At 38.4% G+C, this 18,803-nt stretch overlaps 1 protein-coding gene across 3 annotated transcripts in view; it reads right to left on the bottom strand.

Moving 5' to 3' along the window:
• Window positions 1-1,176: 1,176 nt before the first annotated feature.
• The window catches only part of LOC129744046 (protein TIS11-like), a 43,487-nt gene continuing 25,860 nt past the window's right edge, over window positions 1,177-18,803 (bottom strand). For 2 of the 3 annotated variants that reach the window (XM_055736376.1, XM_055736375.1), the window contains 2 exons: window positions 14,983-15,656; window positions 1,177-5,569 (listed from right to left, as the gene is read on the bottom strand). In XM_055736376.1, the coding sequence (XP_055592351.1) occupies window positions 4,840-5,569; window positions 14,983-15,656 (1,404 nt within the window). In that variant the 3' untranslated portion in view covers window positions 1,177-4,839. Of the gene's footprint in view, window positions 5,570-14,982; window positions 15,657-16,546; window positions 16,852-18,803 lie in introns of those variants that run through there. The other variant, XM_055736377.1, reaches the window with a different exon arrangement.

Below are 18,803 nucleotides of genomic sequence, written 5' to 3'. Positions count from 1 at the left end.
TTCATTCTTTAACATTGCCCAACGGTACTTTTCTACTTTTCATTAATTTTATTGGTAGTAAAGGATCCTTTTAGCATAAAACGCCTGGCATTCGAAGCAGTAGACTTGCGTTTGTTAAGTGGTAGGTAGTAAAAATACGTTCGATCGAAAACCGGAATGCTACGTTTTGTTCGTACGAACTATGTTCGAAAGATCGAACTGTTTCCATTCTTTCGAACGAAAACAAGAATAAGAAATAGCAAAACTTTCGAACGAATGTCATTCGATCGAAAACGAGAATAAGGGTGGGTAAGTAAGAGGGGGCTCTTCGATTAGTGAAACAAGGAAAATGTTGACTGAAAATATTTATTACGACTTCTTCTTTCGTGGCAGAGTACGAATGATGAAAATTTTCTAGTTTGCTACTGCATAGAACTGTGACAATGGATATACGGGAAAAATTACATGATCGAATTGTGCAAAACCTGTAAGCCTGTGCTAAATTTCAGTTCAATCGGACATGATTTAAGGTGGGGCTCAAAGCTTCGGTTTTTAGACCCTCAAAATCATCTAAGGGAGGATTAAAGGAAATCGAAAAAAATGAAGCCTGAAATGACTTAAAAATGCGCAAAACGTGGTCAAAAATCGACTGAAAAAATTAAAAAACCTCCGAAGCGTCGTTCAAAGAAATCTCCGAAAATCGAAATTTTAATGTTGAGGCCAAACCCAAGCAACCAAAAGTTCGGAAAACATTTCCTATCAGGTTTGACCAGCTTAATCGAGTATGCTAATACAACTTCTTTTCAGCTCAATTTTTAAGTAGTTAAAAATTACCGAATTTGGCAATTTGCGTTTACTGTGAATGACTTAGAAATGCAGGAAACGTCGAGAACTGGTGTTATCTTGGAATTTTTTTTTTTCAAAATTCCACTTTTTTTCGGGACATCGGCTGTCTCGAAAGCTTGGTAACGAAAATTACCAAATTTATTTGAAAAATAAGTTCAAGTACGATAGTTTTGATTCAATGTCTAAATTAAAAAAAAAATATTTTAAAAACCATAAAACTTACCTGTATCTTTTTTTTCATGTCTCTTAACAACACTCCGCAGCATTTGAAAAGGGCCCAACAAAATGAAACTAAAACACTGCACAAAGAATTTTCTTTTTTGTTCCATCGCGAAAAAAAAGACGACAAAATTTTGATTATTACTTTTTACTACACAAAATGACTTTTTATTCAAGTGTTTTGTTGATTTGTTTGTTGTTGTTGTTGCTTACTATACGTACTAAAATCACAAGAAAATCATATTTTTTTCAATTAAATTAATGTTAGCTGTTTGTTGACACATACAAAAAAAAAAAAAAAAAATAGATAGATAGACGAGTTGATAGATTGATCATGTGTTGTTGTGTTTATATTAAAAAGAGTGGAACTGTTTTGAAGCACAAATAATAGCTTGTGTTGATTGTTTTGTTGGTTTCATCATTGTGGTTGAGGGGAAAAATAAGATATACAAAAGCTATTGGATAATTTTCATGTTGTGTTTGATTACGGTTTTTTTCACCTTTGATTGTAGTAATAATAGTAGCAATAATAATAATAGTAATTACGATAATATAATAATAATAATTATGCCATATATAATAATCATTTGTTTTCAGTTTCCTTAAATCTAATGGAAGATTGAGTGTTTTTTTACGTTACGTTCATCATTTCGTCGTCGATGTTCGATTTATACAAAAATATTATAGAAGGAAAAAAATATATAGAAGCGATATATATAGATAGATAGATAGATTGGATTTTTCTTTCCGTCGTTTATTGTTTTTATAATATGTGTCTTTTATGCCTTACAATCTAACCTCACAATGGGAAATTAAAGCAGTTTTTTCCGGGATCCGTCCCCGTGTTCCCATTCACATGTGCATACCTGTCTGAATTTAAATGTTTTTTGTTACCGAAAACTATTTTTTCTCTGTTTAAATGATAATAAGCAAGCAATGGTCCATTTTTGAGCCAAGAATTGTCAGCTAAAAAATGCAACAATGTTTTCAGATGATTTTTTCCTGAGTGTAGAAAGCAATTTTGACGTCTACACTGAGAAAAAAATTCAATGTTGATTTTAGACGATTGGTCTTTAATTTTGTTTCATCGGGAAACAATTATGGTAAATTACGAAGACAAGAATTTAAGATGCACATTGCAAAGGACCCGAGGGACGGTTCTCCTGTGTTCGTCTGTGCCGTAAGACGGCACCTTAAAATCATCTCTGTATTTTTACAACTTGTTTCAACACATTCGTTGATTGACATTTTTTTTATTCGCAGTTTGAATGCGTGCTTAACACAGTATAAAATGGAAGAATAGTTTTGATTGGAAGAAAGCTTTCAAAATTGCGGTTTACCATCCTCTTTTTGTATGTTTTTAATGATACGAGTGTCAATAAAGTCTGTTCAGATTTAGTCCAAAGTTTCAGAGTTGTGTTCTGATTTTTTCCCCAGTACTCTCACTCACAAATCTGAACACTCGGGAGATAAGAATAAACTATGAAAAAGGGAGATGTGGGGGTGTTAAGCGTGGGAAAAGTTAAACACTGACAAAAAAAAAAACACGTGAATTGTAAACGGATTACTCGACTGTACATGACTGGAAACGCGCGTGTGTAGCAAAGCTGAGAGAAATACATCTTCTACACGTCGTTTCTTTTCCCTACTGAAGAAGGGCAGTAGTTCTATCTGCTACTCTATTCCCACAAAAGCTACTAAACTACTGAACTCTAGGTATAGTCTCGAAAACTATTAAGGCACTAGCTGGTGACGACCAACAACCGCGGGAAAAAAAGGACAGCCGGAGAAAACCTCCGGAACAAATCGATTCCCGGGGTGTGACTATCTCGAAAAAAAAACCGTTAAATTAGGTATAATAATCATCAAGAGAAATATCTGCAAATTTAGGCGACTGAATATAAATTACTAAACTATACATACACAAATAGATTGATAGATAGATACAGGGGGTAGGCTAACTAGTGTTTTTTCCTCACGAAATTTTCCTTCTTAAGAGCTAAACAGAAATTGTCTTCTACCCACCTTCCCGTTTTGGATTGGATTAAAAAGGGGTCGATTGATTGGTTGTTTGTTTTAAGCGTGTGTTCGTGTGTACTTTTCATGTTTTCTTTTTGTTAATTAGTTATTTAAATAGTTGAGTGATTATGCAAAAACGTTACATTTATTGATTGTATTTTAAAATAAAGGGGGGTAGGAAACCTAACGTTTGCTTGCTTGTTTCAATAGTCGTATATTTGTATCGCATTGGTTTTTTTTTTTGAGAAAAAAGTAAAGCAGTGGAAGAAAAATAAATAAAATAAATTAAGAAATAATAATGATAGGGGTTTGACAATAATCATAATAATAATTATAATAATAATAATAAGCTTACTTGTTTTTACGTAGAGTTGAAACACAAAGGAGAGAAATGTCTCGCGTGTGGTTTGTTTGTTTCGCGTTTGACTACTCAAAAAGTTAATTAAATAAGATGATCCGCGTGTGTTTTTTTATATGTTTCACTAATTAGTTAACTGAAATCGAAATTCATTCTCACTGGAAGCTCTTCGGTACTTTCTTTTCTAAATAAATTACACTTTCCTTCTTCCTAGCCGACAACTGTCCCTTTCTCGCTCTAGATCGCAATCTATTGGTCAGGTCCCTCACAAGCAGTTTGATCAAATATGTGTAGTGGGTTTAGTAACATAACAACGAACAAAGTTCATCAGAATATATATAAATATCTCGAATACACAGAAGGAAAAACAAAACAGAAAAAATACGTGATATTCCAGTCCAAAAACTATCATTAAGAGTTTTGTGTATTTTTGCGATTGCTGATTTTTCATTTTTTTTCTTCTTTCATTTCGAGACCTGCCAACATTCTCTTGGAACTTATTGATTTGTGCTTGATTAATTATGAATTCATTCAACGTTCTTCTTCTTCTTCTATTAGTCGTACGTTTGAATTTGTTGATTTGTTTTTTTTTTTTAAATAAAATTACAATCATAGTCGATAAAAAATAAATAAGATTAAATAAGTTTTTCACCTTTTCGTTTGTCTCTCTTTCTAGTGTCCTTGTTGCTTGCTTGTTTGCTGTTTTCGTTTGTTTCGCATTTTCATTCCTACGATTTTTTTACTTGTATGTGTGTTAGGCGTCTTGTGTACGATACATATACGATTTGATATACATATTTTTTTTAGTTTGTTCCTATAACATGTGCCTGCATTGCATCCATACCCAGCGCGCTCGCGAGCGTAATTGAAAACTAGTACTACTACATACCTAGTCTCTGCGAAAAACCCACGGAAAAAATTTTATACAAAAATATATATAACACAAGCAACTAGCTAGCTAGTTAGTTAGCTTAGCAAACTAGCCAGGGGAGTGGGGGGTTTATCGCAGTTTTCTGTGTGCAGTCCAGAGTGCGGTTGTTGTTGTTGGTTTTGAAAAATAAATATCTGTTGTGCTTGATCATCACCATCAAACGTTATGCTTACTTCTGCGCTCCTCATCAGCAACCAATTTCCGGGGGGATTCCTTCCTTTTCAATGTGTGTTTGTGTCTTGAGACTTTCTTTGAGTGCATCCATTTGTTTCAAGCAATTTTGCGTTCTTTTTCTCTACTTTCAATGCTCATACGAGTGAGAGAGATACCACCAACTTTGGGGTGATGTTTGGGGTGCGTGCGTACAGAAAAAAGGGAACATTCAACTCTCACCGGAACACGAACGCACAGTGCTTGAAAATCAAACGCTTTTTTTCCATCTTTCGTCTACGAAGGGACCCCGCAAAAACCTAGCTTAAACTATTGCTTAGATCATGAGATTGGTGAAAGCGTCCACCGTTGAGCTGATCCGGTTGAACACCGGAAGTCGGGCATCGCCATCACCGCCGGCTAGCGTTGATGCTACAGTCGTCTTGTTGCTTCCGGCTCCATGCTGCATGGCGGCCACAAGTCCCGGGGACGAGGGTGGAGGAGTTCCAGCCATGGGCGATAGGCCTCCGTCGACGGGGCTGGCCGGCGGCGAAGCCGGGAAATTGAAGGCCGTGCCTCCCTGCATACCGTTCGCAGACGAAGGTGGCGCAAAGGTGGGACTTCCCTGCTCCGGGAAGAAGCTGGCCATCGAGGTCGTAGGCGAGAGCGAAAGACACGATCCGATCGGTGAAGCCCGATCCGAGCCCGTCGACATCGAGAGTGCCGGGCTCAGTGGGAGCTGGTGCTGTTGCTGCAGCTGACCACCCTCTCGCGACGAAGCTCCTCCCTTACCTGAGGCAGCTGCGGCCGCAGCCAGAAGCTGAGCCTGATGGTAGGCAGCCACCGAACGGTTGTGGTTGCGTGCTTCCTCGGCGTTGTGCACAAAGTGGCACCGCGGCCCGTACGGGCAGAATCCGACGCTGTGGAACGTGCGGCACAGTTCGGTTTTGTACTTCGGGTGACGCTGCAGGTTGCGCAGCTCCTGGATGCCGTGCGCGAACTGGCACTTGTCGCCATACTTGCATTCACCGGCCTCCTCGAACGGTCGGCACAGTTCCGTCTTGTACCTGCAAATGGCGAGAGAGAGAGAAAGAAAAGGGGTGTTTCGTTGTAGCTGGTGATATACATTTTGAAAAGGAAGGGGGAAGCCTTCGGAATGAAGGATAAGGGTCGATACCCTTAAACCAAACTTAAGAATCGCAGTGTTCTGATGCCCGAGAGCGGCCAGGTACCCTTTACCTATCTTAATGCTATAGATTTCTCTCAACAAGAATCACCATCAGTAATGAGACCCGATTTCCTTCTGTACGATCTCATAGGTCAAAACCTGCCACCTAGTTTTCCTCTGCAAAACCCCTAAATGAGACTCTGGAACGACAGGATCCCGAAAGTTCACCCTTTTTTTTAATACGAGGTGCGTAATATCATCCGAAATTGAATAGTTACATCACCAAATCTTGAAACAGGTTGAGCACCACTGACTTTCCAGTGTGTCACACAACACAAATAATCAAAACCCAAATCTTGTAGCAATTGTAATTATTTACTAGTACATGACATATTAAAAATCCACGCTAGCTTACATTATTTCGCACAGGCCCGTTTCATACCTTAATGACAAACATTTAAGTGAAGAAACTACATGGAGTTTTTTGTTATTAGGGATGCTCAAAAAACATTACTCGGGAAAAGAACTGCAGAAGATCTCACGTTCTTGAAAGTGGGTTTGGACGTACAAAATATTGGAATGGAACAAACCCCGTTTCTCAAGTTCCCCATTGTTTTGATTAAGCTAGCCATAGACCCATCCGTTCAGCCAAGGAAAATAGCTCATGCGTTAGAAGAAAAAGTTGATCGAAAAATTCAACAAATGCTGAACGAAGAACGAAGACTGGATTTCACCCATGGTAGTTGTACCGAAGGGAAAGAATGACATTAGGTTGTGCGTCAACAATCCCAACCAGGCCATTCAATGGGAACATTTTCCGCTTCCGTTGATTGATACTCTTTCAAATAGGCCTAGAGCAGAGGTCGGCAACCTTTTGAGTCAGAAGAGCCAAAAACTTAAAATTTTCAAAATTTCCTAGTTTAAAGAGCCACATTAAAGATTTATTATTTATGTTTAAAATAAAAACAAAATAAATGAATGATCCATGCACATAAGTTTTACGAAAAAAAACTTTAACATCGTTAGAGTTTTTTCTAATACTTTGAATTTTTTAAATTTGTTTCTGACTATCATTAAGTATACGGATTCTCTTCTAAATCGTCAACTCTTCTAACACGGTGTTTTTTTTATAAATTTTAATGCGTTTTTCAAACATCGGGTCATGAAAATTTAATACTCTTATCAAGCTTAAATGAATACTTTGTATAGTGTTAAAGTGAAAGATTTTAACATTTAATATAAACAGAATATTTAAAATTTCTTCGGCAAAGAAGAGCTTTTAAAAAAACAAAGTAAGGGGGAATAGCTTTTCTTAAAATTGTCAAACTTGTTTATGACAATTTTTCCAGATTTAGCTAATATTTTTGAACATCTAAAAGAACGAGGTAAAATTAAACTGATAAAAATGAAGCCAAAAATGTAAATCTTCAAAACTTATGCTCCTGATAACTGGTTACATATGTCATTTCAAATTTAGAATTTTCAAAATTCGAACGTTCCAAATTGTATGCATCAGGAAAAATAAAAAAAAAATCTCATTTTATGTCACATGCTATTCTTCAGTATTGTAGGTCCAATTGAATGAAGAACGTAATTCAACACATTGTAGATTATTCATCAATGCTTGCTTAAGCTCAGATTACTGGAATAAAAACAGTGGTTGAAACCAGTATGAATCTATAATATTGTGATTTTGTAGCTTCCATTGGAAAATTGAGAAAAATAATAAAGAAACAGTACATTTTAACTGGCAAGATCAGTTCAAGGATTCTTTTAAAGTTACGGAACAAAAATAAATAAAAATATACCAACGGTTATTACCTAACTCTTAAACAAAAATAAAAAAAAATAGGTCCTTTACTGAAACATCGAACAAAATTTGTGTGGCCTTGGTAAATCTAGGCTGCAACACTTGAAATTTTTAATGTGTTTAAAGACTCAAAGGTATATTTTTTTAATACTTAAATTTAATTATTTAAAAAAAATCTGGCTCGGGGTGTAAAGGTTAATTTATTTATTTATTTATTTATTTATTTATTATTTCCATGTAACATAAGATCAAAGATCTTTTTAATCGTTACAATTTTGTTTTTATAAGATCAACCGTATTCAAACTGATTTAACTATTCCTGAAGTTATGTAGCATGAAACAATACTATTCTAGGTTTTATGCACTTTCGTTTAGTAAAGCCAGTAAATTCTCTTTGAATCCCTTTTTTGAAAAATTGACCTTAATACGCGTCGGGAGCTGGTTCCAATTTTTTATACTCCTAATTATGAAAGAATTACCATAGTACAATGATGAATGCTGTGGGATGAGAAAATTGGAAGAGCGTGAACTACGTTAGGGAGTTAGCAATGAATACAAATAAGGAGGTTTTTTACTATTGATAATTTTAAAAATCATCATACAATTGCGAAAGTGGTAAAAATTTGCATAACTACAACCAAGGAGATGCTTTTGAAGAAAAGTTACACTAGAAAAACGATTGAGACCGTAGACATATCTTACACAAGCGTTTAACGCTATTTTGATGCGATTCAAATGATATACATCCGAGTTGGAGAATGTAAAACAGTTATAAGTAAAGTGAGGTAGAAGGAAAGTTTTGAACAGTTTGAGTTTCATGGTGGAATCTAAGTGTCTAGTGCTTATGTTCAGTCTTTTTAAAGTAGAATAGATTTTTGAAGTTTGCTGTTTAATCTGTGAATTCCAACAGAGAGTTTTTTCGAATATGACTCCTAGATTGTTGACTTTATCAGTGAATTTAATTTCTTCATTATTTACGAATAGAACGGGAGGCCCCAAATCTAACTTACTTTTTGAAAAGAAGATGGCATTAGTTTTTGATGAATTTATCGGTAAAATGTTGTTAGCGGACCACTCAGAAAGTTTCGATAGATCATTGTTCACTTTGTCAGCTACCAAAAAACGATCATATTCACCAGTATTGCAAAAATATATTTGTACATCATCAGCAAACATGTGGACTTGACAAAAATCTAAGACCAGTGGAAGATCGTTGATAAACATTGAAAATAAAAGGGGTCCCAAAACCGATCCTTGCGGAAGACCAGATGTGATTGTTGAAAATTTCGATAATGTATCAGCATGAAAAACAGCTTGTTTACGTTCATTAAGATAGGATTTTATAAGATTTGCGGCAGATGAACTGAAGTCATAGTAAGATAATAATTTAAGGTACAGTTTTGAGTGAGACACTCGATCGAACGCTTTCGAAAAATCTATAAGTAACATGGTTGCCACTCCTTTCTTATCGATGCATCTAGCAATATCGTCGTGAACTTTAATTAATGCTGTTTCTGTACTGTGGTGTGCGCGAAAACCAGACTGGAATTTATGAAGTAGGTCATATTCGTTAACAAAACTTGAAATTTGTTGTTTCAACTTAGTTTCAATTTGGTTATTAATTTCAAATATTTTGCTAAGGAATTCAAAAAACTTTCAGCTTGCATCCGGGCCGGACATATCCGAGCTATTTTATCTACAAACCTGGCAAAATCCAGGCATTTGATATCAAAATTGTCGACCAAAATTCGTACAATATCTGGGCAAATTTGGATTAAACCCAGTGATTACAAAAATCAAGAAAAAACTTGAAAAAAAATTATCAAAATTTAGAATCAGGAGATTCTAAATCGTTTTAAGGCTTTCATTTCAATGAAATAAAATTAAAAAAAAAAACAACACAATTTGTTTTTTAGTTTAGTTTGATTTGAGAATGAGATTGAGAATAGGTAAAATCTTATCTAACAATTTCAAAAAATGCATTCGAATTTATGTTCGCTAAAACAAGTTGAAATTGTGGAAGTTCGTAAAAGTTGTGAATTATCTGGGAGAAAATCTGGCGTTTTTCCTCCGTGCAACCGGATCGGGCATTTCCCATTTTTTTCTTAGGCAATCCGGGCAAGCCCGGATGAAATCGAGCAATCTGGAATGCTTATGAGGTATCTATATTCAGATACATTAAATTATAGTTTTCACCTTCAAATAAATAGGCTTGGATTGAGGTAGTCTATCCAATATTTTTATTTTGTTACACGTGAAAGTTTTAAATATACAAAAAAGTGATTGCGAGTGCTTTAATATAAAATTTTCTGTGGGTTACGTTGTTTAATAACAAATCAGAGGCTATCTAAGAACTTCTTTATTGTTAATGATAAACTTTTATTATCCTGCTCAGCTCAACTTTTGTGTTCGATTGATTAAAAAAAATTCACGCTTTTTGGATATAAACATATTGTTTTTTATTTGATTTTAATTTGTGTTATTTGAAAACAACAGTTATTCTTTGCATTTACGATTAGTGATAAAATAAATCTTGATATCTATGCTGAGGCTTCAAAAACAGTGAAAAGCTTACAATTTAAAATTAGACTTCTTAAAATGCTATTTTGCCATTTGGTCCTTTCCGTTAGTTCCTACAGCAGATGCATTTTTAAAATTTTATTCTTGACCTATGAAAATTCTAGTGTCAGCAGGTCACAAGAATAAATTATTGGTTTTGCACGATTTCTCAAATATTTCATTCAAAAATATATACTGGCGCATGGTATTTGCGCAGTGAGCTAAAGAGCCGCAGTTTGATATCTAAAGAGCCGCATGCGGCTCGCGAGCCGCAGGTTGCCGACCTATGGCCTAGAGGATCAAAATGTTTTTCTAAACTCGATATCAAGTCATCTATCCACCACAAAGAATTACATCCCTACTCGCGAGGAGTGACTACATTTATGACCGGTAGAAGCCTTATGCGATTCAAGCGTCTGACCTTCGGCCTTAACTGTGCCCCCGAAATATTTCAGCGGGTAATGTCTGAAATTTTAGCTGGAATGAAGGGGTTGTAGTTTGATGGCGTCGTTGTGGCTGGAAAAGACCAAGCTGAACGCTACTTAAAATAATGAAAAATTCTCAATTGCCGTTCCTGAGCTGGAAATACTTGGATACAAAGTGAGTTCAGCAGGATATGAATAAATCCATCGGAAGAGAAGGTTCCAAAACTTCCGTAAATCAGAATTAATCGAGGAGGTTCGCAGCTTCCTAGGTCTTGTGAACTGTGTGGGACATTTCATTGGTAAATACTGTTCGTTGTTTAGAATTTTTCGATCCAAAAGATGCAATCGAATTATATGATGACGCATCTTCTGTAGGGTTAGTAGCGGTACTCACCCAAAGAAATGCATCTGGTACGGCCCGAATTATTAGTTTTGCTTCCAAAGGATTGACAAAGGCAGAAAGAGTCTGTCTAGAAATCCAACGTGAGGTTTGGTCCGTTTGAAAAAATTTACCCTTATCTTTTCGGAGCTACTTTCACTATCTTCACAGACCACAACACTCGGAAATTTATCTATGGAGGCAAACATCAGCACGGGAAAAGAGCTTGCTCTTGAGCAGAAGTATGGGCCTTACGCCTTCATTAAACCCTAAAACTTTTCGGTGAAACATATTCCTGGTGTTTCTAACATTTCTGATGTTTTGTCTCGGTTATGTGAAGTCCAGTCTAAAGGCTTCCAACATAGCCCATCGGGGTCACCCCGGTGTTTTTACAATGAGGAGGAATTTGAGAGAAATATAAATATGGCCAAATATCGACCGAGATGTCATAGAAAAAGCTCAAGAATGTTCCGGATGTGCTGCAGCCAGCACTTAAGGGCCGTCGGATCCGAAGAATCGCAAGCAGATGCCAGATCATGCTTGGCAAGAAATTGCCATCGACTTTTCTCAGCCAAGGAGTGCGCAACTTTTCTCCTCGTCATCGTAGACTACTACATTAGTCGGTATATCAAAGTGGTAGAAAAGGAAAAGTACCAATGCTAGCAAGACGATTGAAGCCCTTGATGATGTTTCCTATGACCAGTCTTACCCCCAAACAATAAGAAGCGATAATGGACCACCATTTGAAGAGTGAAGAGTTTCTTAACTATTGCACGAGTCAGTATATCCGGCACACATAGTACTCTTTCTGTGGTCTGGTGGTTTTATCATTTGTAAGATACTAGCCATAATATCCTTGAAAGATGTACGCCTTAGAGTTAAGTAAATTAGATCTCTTCAAAGAAACATGAAGTTTCACTGAGATCCTATATGTGTGTGTTCGTTTAAAAAAAAAAGAAAGCAAATAGTTGGCTGAAGTTCCCAGAAGAGATCCATCCTATCACCTCTTCTAACGTTCTGTGGGAGAAACTGAAAAGGCTGAATGGGGAACCCCGTAAAGACTCCTTCAACTCTGGCTGACTCTTTTTGAGGGCACTTCTATTCCATCTCCATGCCCCATCCTCAATCAACGATTACACTTGCCTCTAACGACACAACTTCAAACAACCAAAAGTACAATAAAGAATTTACTCTGGCAGAACTGGAATTTTGCCTCCGAAAAGCGAGCGGCTACTCTGCAGGACCAGACGATCTTGGATATCCATTCTTTAAAAACCTTTCACTGCTTGGGAAACTTACGCTCCTGAAGACATTCAATATAATATGGATCGAAGGCGGAATTCCCGAATGTTGGAAGCTCGGATTAGTCATTCCATAGCCAAACCCAAGCAAAATCCTTTGCTCCTCGATAAATACAGGCCCATCACTCTCCTAGACTGCGCAGGCAAAATACTGGAAAGGATGGTGAATCGCCGACTACACGACGTCCTCAAATAAGAAACCCTTATCGACAACCGGCAGTTTGGCTTCCGACCCGGAAGATCCACCGATGACTACTCCGAGTTACTCGAAAGAACTCTTGACACTTAGCAATCACCGACATGTGGAATGCTTATCACTCGCCTTTCCAAGGCCTTCGATCGGGTTGATCGCACCGCTATTCTCAACACCTTTACCAAATGGGGAATTCAAGGGCGAATGTTGCGGTACGTCCAAGACTTCCTATCTCTGATAGATACATCCAAGTCCTAATCAATGACACCCGCTCTAACATCCGACCTGTAATCTGCGGAGTCCCACAAGGATCAGTCAGGATCATCCCCAACATTGTACCTGGTTGCTATGAATTCAATTTTTCAGGCCATACCTAACGACATCCAAATAATGACCTATGCCGACGACATTCTCTTCCTCTCAACATCCTCTTTTCCTAAGATGGCCAGAAGAAAGCTGCAGCGAGTCGTAAACATAGTAGCTGACTGGGCACCTAAATAGTATGGGTTTCCAGTTTTCTCCCAAGAAATCCAGTCTTCTCCATTTGGACCCAACAGAAGGAGACTCGGCAGACTACATCCGCTCTTAATGTATAGTCAAAAAATCCCATTAGTAGGTACACTCTACCCGTCTCCTGAGAGTCTGACTAGACGACCGCCTAAATTTCAAATCGCATTTCAACAACGTTCGTAAAAATGCCACAAACAAAATGAACATCCTACGAATTCTTTCCAACCATACAAGCATGGCCCATCGAGATTCGCTATTCCGCTTTCTACACGGTTGGTTACTTCCATCGGTTCTTTACGGACTACATTTTATCAGCCGAGCCAAGGTAGATCTCATCAATAAACTGGAGCCTCTCTACAACCAAGGTGTAAGAACCATTAGTTCAGCTTACCACACTAGTCCAACTACTTCTCTGATGGCCGAGAGTGGTCAGGAACCCTTCACCTACCTTGTCGCTAGATGGCTCTCCACAAAAGCCATACGAGCGCTCGCCAACGGGGAACCAAAAGAATCACCATCGGTAATGAGAACCGATTCCCTCCTGTACGACCTAACAGACCAAAACTTGCCACCAATTTGTCCCAGACAAAACCCCTGTACAAGACCCTGGAACGACAGAATCCCGAAAGTTGACTTGAGCCTGCTACTAAAAATAAAGGCTGGAGACCATCCCAACATCATTCTGCCCCACTTTATGGAACTGACAGCCCAAAAATACAAAACACACCCACACGTTTATACTGATGGTTCCAAGACGGACACCGACAAAGCAGGGTGCGGAATATACGGCGGTAACAATATTCAAAACAAAAGCCTCTCTCTTCCACCTGAATGCTCTGTTTTCAGCTGTGAAGCATACGCCATACTTGAGGGCTACACAATCCATCAAACCCAGCTCCATCATATTCTCCGATTCTGCCAGCGTGCTAAATGCTTTATCAGCAGGTAACACTAAACACCCCTGGATCCCACAAATAGCCAAAATAGCACTTCGTAGAAATATAAACGCCTATAAGAAATATAGACGCCTCGAAATTCGTCCGAAATTTGCTTCAACTGTCATGGAGCATCAAATGAGACCTCTAAACCACGAGTCTAAGCTGAGAGAGGAGAAAAACTCTACAGAGAAATGGACCGATAGGAACAACAACATCGAAAGAAGAGCCCTGACGCGCCTACGTATAAACCCCAGTCCCACCTTGCAAATAATCTACGGGAAATCCTGAGTAACTGTCCCAATGAAGAGAAAAAAATATTAGTATTCCTGCGAAACACAAAACTACTCCATCAACTGTAAAACCTAAAAGTGAAACGTTCGATCTAGGGACGAATGCCTCCTGCGGAGTTAAAATCCCTTTAAAAAAAAGGTCCAAAGATTGATTTCCTACGCATAAGAGAGAGTGTTGATCGCTATGTTTAAAATAAAGAGGTTCAATTGAATCTTTACCACGGGCAAAAGTGGAGTCTACTAAAAGCTGTTTTATTTCAAACTTATAGTGAGTTAATTATCTTGTGAAATCCTTTCTACATAGCACTTGTTGAGTGCTTAGAACATTTATAAACCTGTTCATAGAATATTTCAGTGGCGACGAGATTAAGTGCTCAAACGGAAGGTTCGTCCAGAGTGGGCCTGAGAAAGTACTTTGTATACTTGAGAATAGTGGGTTAAACAACCCTAAGAGTGTTTTGAAGTTGATTATTCGAATATTTCCATATTTCTTGCGTTGCGAGAAGTTAGTTGACGAACATCTTACTGAATTAGAGAGCCACGAATCTACCAAAAAGTTAAATTACCGAATGACGTAATTGTGTACTTATTCAGAATTCCGTCTATTGCGTATACTTTACAGACTAATCGGGGCATGAGTTTCTTAAGCTTTCGGGATGAACACAGCATCCGAACCATATCAAGAAGTTACGGTCAATCTGTCTAGGAATTTTTGACCAGATTTCTCAAAGGCAAATCAATATATGACTAATTTTAAGAGTCTGAAGAATCTGATAAGCCAGAACTGTGAATCGACAACAATCGGCGTTCGATTTAAAATCCGAAATTGACGATAAGAATTTGAATGAAACCAGATGAGTCAATCAAGGGTTCAGCATTAAAATGGATAAGCAAAAAAAAAACTCACCTCGAAGTGTTAACCTGCTGCGGCAACGGTTCGGACTGGGTCCGCTCCAGCTTCCGGTGGCCACCGCCACCACCACCAGCTCCCCCACCGGCAACCACGTGATTAGCCGCTGCCACTGCAGCCGCCGTCGCCGCACCACTGCTACCCGGCAGGACCAGCGTCGATGCCGAGGCACGTGTCTGCGCCAGGACCGAAGCCGCCTGGCTCATCCGCAGCAGCTCCATCAGCGATTCCATGGTGGCGGCCGTCGTCGTCGTCGTTGAACGTTCGCTATTACTAGAAGAGGACGTCGACGACGACACCGGATGGGAGGTGGTCCTGGTGAGGGCATTGTGGATTAGCAGCTGTCGGTTGGCGTGCTGCTGATGTTGCTGGATGCTGTGGTGCTGCAGATGTTGATGGTGTTGCTGCTGCTTGCTCGATTGGTGGTGGTGGTGGTGCTGATGGTGGTTGTGTTGCTGCTGTTGCTGGTGGGTCACAACGTTGAAGTTCTGCTGCAACAGAATGGGACCGTTGCCATTGGAGCCGGTGCCATTATGATGGTGACTTAGACTGCTGATTAAGGGACTGCTGGCGCCGCTGTTGCTGCTACTGGTGGACGAGGCATTGCTGCTGGTGCTGCTGACTGAACTACTGGTGCTGTTTGTGCTGTTGCTTCGGGAATTTGTCTGACTCTGGAAGGGAAGAGAGGAAAAAATAGGGGGTCAACACATTTATAATTTCAAAAAAGGTCTTAAAATAGAAAATCAAATAGGTAAAAACTCTTGAAAATAAAATTCAACAAACGGTACAAATCGGGACGAATAGTAAAATAGGTGGCCCTATTTCCGATTCCGAAATCAATCGGGACAGATCAACCCGAGCAATAACCTCGTAGTGTTTAAAATTCTAATCGTGTGTCGGATACCCGGTTTGTCACAGTTGTTCAGTTTGTTACCCATCCGGTGGGACCGAAGCAAAGATCCTAATGAATATTGAAGCGTTGCAGCTGTTGTGAGACTTTGCCGTGAGGAATAAAACATTGTATCGCAATCTGGTTTGACCTATAACCCGCCGTTCGAAGATTTTAGTTTACACAAAAAAGCCTCGATCAGCAGGGAAATTTCGCCCATTCATTAACATCCGTCTCGTCTGCTGAGGCCGGGTCGTTATCATTTCGATGATTATGAGTAAAAGACCTGAACGGCTGGCCCTATCTTATCAACCAGAGGACTTCGGAAAGCTTCGAGCTTCAAAATTGTTATTTTCTCCCCCTATCTTCTACATCCCTACTTCAGTACACACGGTAGTAATCTTGGCCAGTTCGTCTGGGACCAGCTTCAAGCTTCATTGAATGTACCCCGGGCGGGTGCCGTTATCAGCGTTTTATTGTTTCTGTTCCTCGCCCCGCGGAAGATGACCGTTCTCAGAAGGGGTTCGATAAGAATTATAATTGCCACCTCGCTGATAAAGAAAGTGAACTACTTTTCGCTTGAACTCAAAATGAAGAGAAAAAAAACTGCGTTTATTGGAAATAATAAGACATTCGAATTTGGCACTTTCGCTGAGGTCGATTCTCACTTACCATCGGAGGACATTCCGCTGGGTCCTTCTCCACAAGCTCCGACGCAGGCATCTTTCTAACGGTATAATTTTAACACGAACCAATTTTGAAATGCACTTCTTCCGTAAAATTTTAACTTTTCCAACGGGATCAGGTGTATCGGCACGGATCGGAAAACTAGAAATTTGGTTTGCCCAAAAAAAAAACAAAACAAAACGAAACGGGGTAGAAAACCGAAAAAAAAACTGAACCGCAATCATCGAAAATTTTCTCTAATCTGTCACATCTACTCGGTTCGTTATCCTTTGGAGGTTCCTCATGGTTTGCTTGGATGAGGGGATGGAGCACTTGCCTGTAGGTGTTTGTTTATGCGTGTTGGGGATTACGAAAAGTACCGTTTTGTTTCGGAAATTACGCGCGCGATCTCTCGTTTCGTTGCAAATTCTCTCTCGCGCAAGGCGAGCTCTCCGATCGGGATCGGTGACGTCATCACTGAGGAGGGGCCGCTACTGTAGAAAATTTTCAAACGTCGGAAATCGTCTCGGAAATGGAAAAAGTACGGTAACATACTGATTTTTTTAACAACGAAACAACCAGTTAGAAAGGTTAATTTAGGTTCCGGATTTGGGTAGAGAATTTATCGAAAAAATGGTAAAATTTACAAATAAAAGTAACAATTACCTATAATTAAAATTTAAAAAAAACGACAAAATAAACATTGAAAAGGAAAAGTTTAAAAAAAATTGAAATGATTGAAATCATCCCGAATAAAAAAATATTGTTACCAAACAGTAACTATAATAGTCACACAATTATTCAGAACAGCGTAAAAAAACTTTTAGAAAATGATAACTGACATCGTAAAAAACATTCCACTAATTGTGAATTCCAAAACGACGGTCTGTTGAATATGGCGTTAAGTTATGTTACTGTTTAAAACTGTTAAAACACTTATATGGAAGAACTGTTTTACAAACAGTTAAGATAACGTTCAAAAACCGCTAATGGAAAACGTATTCTGGCCATAAAACTGTTTTTGTTACAGTTATTCTTAAAGTTCTCTTGTAACTGAACATTCACAGTAATAGTTGTAAAACGTTTCGATAAAACGTTCTTCCGACGTTATTCATATCGTATTCTGAATAGTAAGGGAATGTAGCACGCACACACACAAAAGAAAATTTTCTTCCAAAAATAAACTCGTTATTAAATTTTATCAATTTTCATTTTATTCACTTGCATTATAATTAGCTCCTTCATCAGGAACACACAAATTCAGAACACACGGGCGGGATATTGACGTAGGTCCTGGTCACAGCTGGATCCAGAAGTCGCACCGGACATTATTCTTGAAAGCCTGACGAGTTCGCTCCTCCAGCTCCCGCGTTGCTGCAATAAAAAAAACTTTTTCGTATATTTGAATCCGTATACATATAATGTTCATGAAACTTACCTGTTGCGAACATCGCTGGTGTCCTTCTTTCGGTAAAATCCTTGTCCGTCCGTCGGACCCCAATCTGAGGGGACTTTTGTTGCTCTGCTGGTGTGAAGTTACTATGTGGAACGCAAAAAACGAAGAGTTGTTTTTTCTTTGTTTTCTTCTCTTCCAGTTGTCGGCAGTGGTGCCGACCAAAACGACTTTTCAAAATTTTACCGATATGAAATTAAAATGTGAAAATAAAAAAGATTTATAACTTTGATGTTTCTATGTCGCCCGTTCACATGTAACACATCAAATTTGTGTTTGCTGGTGGTTTTTAAACATGCATTTTATTCAATGACAAATGACATAAAATCGTAATGAGTTCCATAGATTCGAGAAGAAAGTTTTCTTTTTTTTTATTGCATTATCTTGCATAAAGCGTTAACCATTGTCAAAAGCATCTTGTAAATCAAAGAGCTATGACCCTCGTTTTGTATGATGATAGTGAAAAAATTTAAAACTATTTTCATAAATGTGTACTGATTTTTGTACAAAACCATCTGGCATCTTTGACCTGGCGTTTCGTTCATTTTGACGTGAATGACAGAAGGGATGAACGGTACGTGTAACGGTTTAAATTCGGTTTTACGATTATAGAAAAATTGAAGGAAATCGTTCATACCATCACGTTTTCACATTAACGTTCATATTTCGTTCTTATCGTTGGTGAAGTAAAGTTTAGAAGTAGAGCTACGTTTATAGATACAATCACTATTTCTAAAGCCGTAGATGTATCGTACAGACTGTTTGAGATATGGTTTTTTAGCATGCGGGATTTGTTTATGTTTTTCATAA

Source organism: Uranotaenia lowii, chromosome 2 (genome assembly GCF_029784155.1).
Source record: "Uranotaenia lowii strain MFRU-FL chromosome 2, ASM2978415v1, whole genome shotgun sequence".
Lineage (NCBI taxonomy): Eukaryota > Metazoa > Arthropoda > Insecta > Diptera > Culicidae > Uranotaenia > Uranotaenia lowii.
This window is presented reverse-complemented; position numbering and strand designations above follow the sequence as displayed.